The sequence below is a fragment of the Silene latifolia genome, chromosome Y (assembly GCF_048544455.1).
Source record: "Silene latifolia isolate original U9 population chromosome Y, ASM4854445v1, whole genome shotgun sequence".
Classification (NCBI taxonomy): Eukaryota; Viridiplantae; Streptophyta; class Magnoliopsida; order Caryophyllales; family Caryophyllaceae; genus Silene; species Silene latifolia.
Genome location: NC_133538.1, coordinates 306,016,265 through 306,018,827, shown reverse-complemented (window position 1 = coordinate 306,018,827; position 2,563 = coordinate 306,016,265). Strand labels below are relative to the sequence as shown.

The following is a 2,563-nucleotide window of genomic DNA, read 5'->3' as shown; positions in this document are numbered from 1 at the left end:
ATAAACTAAATGATGAAACATAAAATGTATATTAAACTAATGTGATATAATAAAAGTACTAATGACAAACTATGTGATAACTAAATTAGAAATGTAAACTAATAAACTAGAATTAGAATTACCGTAATGGAAATGGAATTTAGGAACTAGAACTTGCAAAGAAGAACATATGAGAACCAAATGCTTGAGTATATAAATAACCAAATGTTTGATAACCAAATGCTTAACAATATTGAAACTACAAATGAAAACTAAGAGAGAATTTTGCTTAAGGCAAAATGAGAGTTAAATAGTGTATGAAAGACGTAAAGAAGATATCCCTAATGACGGATTAAGGCCCCTATTTATAGTAAAATAGGGGCAAAACGTAAATTTCCAACAAGGGGTCAACCCCGATCGGGGGCATGGGTTTCCAGCCATTCTTCTTCAATTCTTGCTTTAATGCTCCAAGGAATCCCATGCAATGTAATTAAGCCTCCTTAATCACCCGGTTAAATGTGATATTTACCATCTTAAGTCCTTTCAAAGAGCATCCTAAGTTGAGCATCTTATGTAGAATTTTGTGGACTTGTAATGTGGGCTTTATTTTGTGATTTAATTAGCATTCTACATTTCACATTTCTTCATGCTTTTTTTTTTGGGGTGGGGAAATGTAAGCTTATCATTAAAATCATAATCGCCAATTACATACAATTAGAAGGCATAGTCATGCTAACTTCCTTCATGACTTAACAATTGTTTCTATCCAATTCAACACACTTACAGACGTACACTTAATTTGAAATTTCTTTAGTCTATTGCGAACATCCTGCTTAACTAGCTGAACAAGTTTCTCTGGACGTAACAGCTCCTGGTCAATCCTGCACTTATTCCTAGCCATCCAAATATGATAGATCAGCCCTGCCAATATAACACCTACAATTTTCTTCTTACTGAGATTTCTGTATCTCTTTCTACACCACCAGTTGATGCAGTCCTCATCTGGCAGAGGCTCGGCACACCAATCAGAAACCAACTTACAGCAGCGCCTACTGTAAACACACTTAAAAAATAAGTGAGTATGAGTTTCCTGCTGTATCCCACATAAATAGCAAAGATTAGACTGAATAATCTTCATGCTCAGTAATCTGTCCTGAGTAAGGAGTCTATTATGGCCTACAAGCCAACTGATAAATCTATGCTTTGGGACTGCCCAAGCATTGAGAGGCCAAGGATACCACTCACACATAGCATCCTATGGTTGCAGCCACTTATATCCCAGTGCAGTTGAATAAGGCTCAGGCACACCTGAGCTAGGCATTAGGAGATCCTTGAAAATTATTTTAATCTGACATATCTTTCTCCATGCCCAACTCGAGTTAATAGTTGGTTCTTAATCCTTCCATTGTCTGTCATTAATGTAAATTACATGGACCCACTTCACCCATAGGTGATCAGCTTTAATCTCAATCCACCATACATATTTTGCAACAACAGCCATATTCCAAACCATCAAATTATGCAGCCCCCATCCTCCTTGTCTCTTAGGCCTACACACTCTTTCCCATGCTACTAAGGCTGGGCTAGCACTATCAGTTTTCCTATGCCAGAGATAATCCCTACAGATGGATTCAATTTTTTTCAAGACAGTTTTGGGGAGGATAAAAATCCGAGTCCAATAGTTATGAAGAGTGCTAAGCACAGCTCTAATCAATACTAATCTGCCAGCATAAGAAAGATGCTTGGCCCCCATACCTCGAATCCTATCCACAACATTATCAACCAATATAGTGCAGTCCAGTATAGATAACCTCTTGGGTGAGACAGTCACTCCCAGATACTTGAATGGAACAGTACCCAATTGCATCCCAGTAGCCATTTCTTCATGCTTGGCCTTGTAATTTCTTCCATGGTCCATTTAGCTTTCATACTTAGCCATATATTCTAGTGCTTGCAAATGTGATTGGAAAAAGTCTCTAAATGCTTAGATTCCTACAAAATGTAACAAATACAAATAATGCACCTAGAATACAAGATTAGCTCACAAATATACTAATTGAAGTATGATACGCAATCAAAACCGAGCTAAAATGAGGGGTAAAAGTATATATAAAATGATCACATCATGAATGCTAAGTTTGCTTACGACTAATCTCATTTTAACCAATGCAATTCTGAACGAACATTACAAATTTGACTTGAGTGACTACCCATGTCATTTAGCCAAAGAACTCAACAAATGCTGACTTAGAACACCCATCATTGAGAAGATTGAACCTATTAATGTAGGAACTCACCAACCACTTCAAGAACTTAAAATAAGGACCACCCTCGACTCCTCGGAAAGACAGCAATTCATCGACCTCTTGCTCGAATACAAGGACGTATTCGCATGGTCCTACAAAGACATGCCTGGGATTGACAGGGAGATCGTAGAGCACAGGATACCCATTAAGCTCGATTTTAAAGCCGGATTCATCAAAGTTTCTAAGTAGTCTGACTGGGTGGCTAACATAATCCCCCTACATAAAAAGGGTGGGAGAATCCGGGTTTGTGTTGACTTTATAGACCTGAACAAGGCGAT

The 2,563-nt window shown here is 37.8% G+C and overlaps 1 protein-coding gene across 1 annotated transcript; it reads right to left on the bottom strand.

Annotated features, from left to right (window-relative positions):
* Positions 1-721: 721 nt before the first annotated feature.
* On the bottom strand, positions 722-1,897 carry LOC141631096 (uncharacterized). Its single transcript, XM_074443814.1, has 2 exons — positions 1,409-1,897; positions 722-1,234 (listed from the first exon to the last, which is right to left on the bottom strand). The coding sequence occupies exons 1-2, from the start codon at positions 1,895-1,897 to the stop codon at positions 722-724; spliced, it is 1,002 nt and encodes a 333-aa protein (XP_074299915.1).
* Positions 1,898-2,563: the final 666 nt, after the last annotated feature.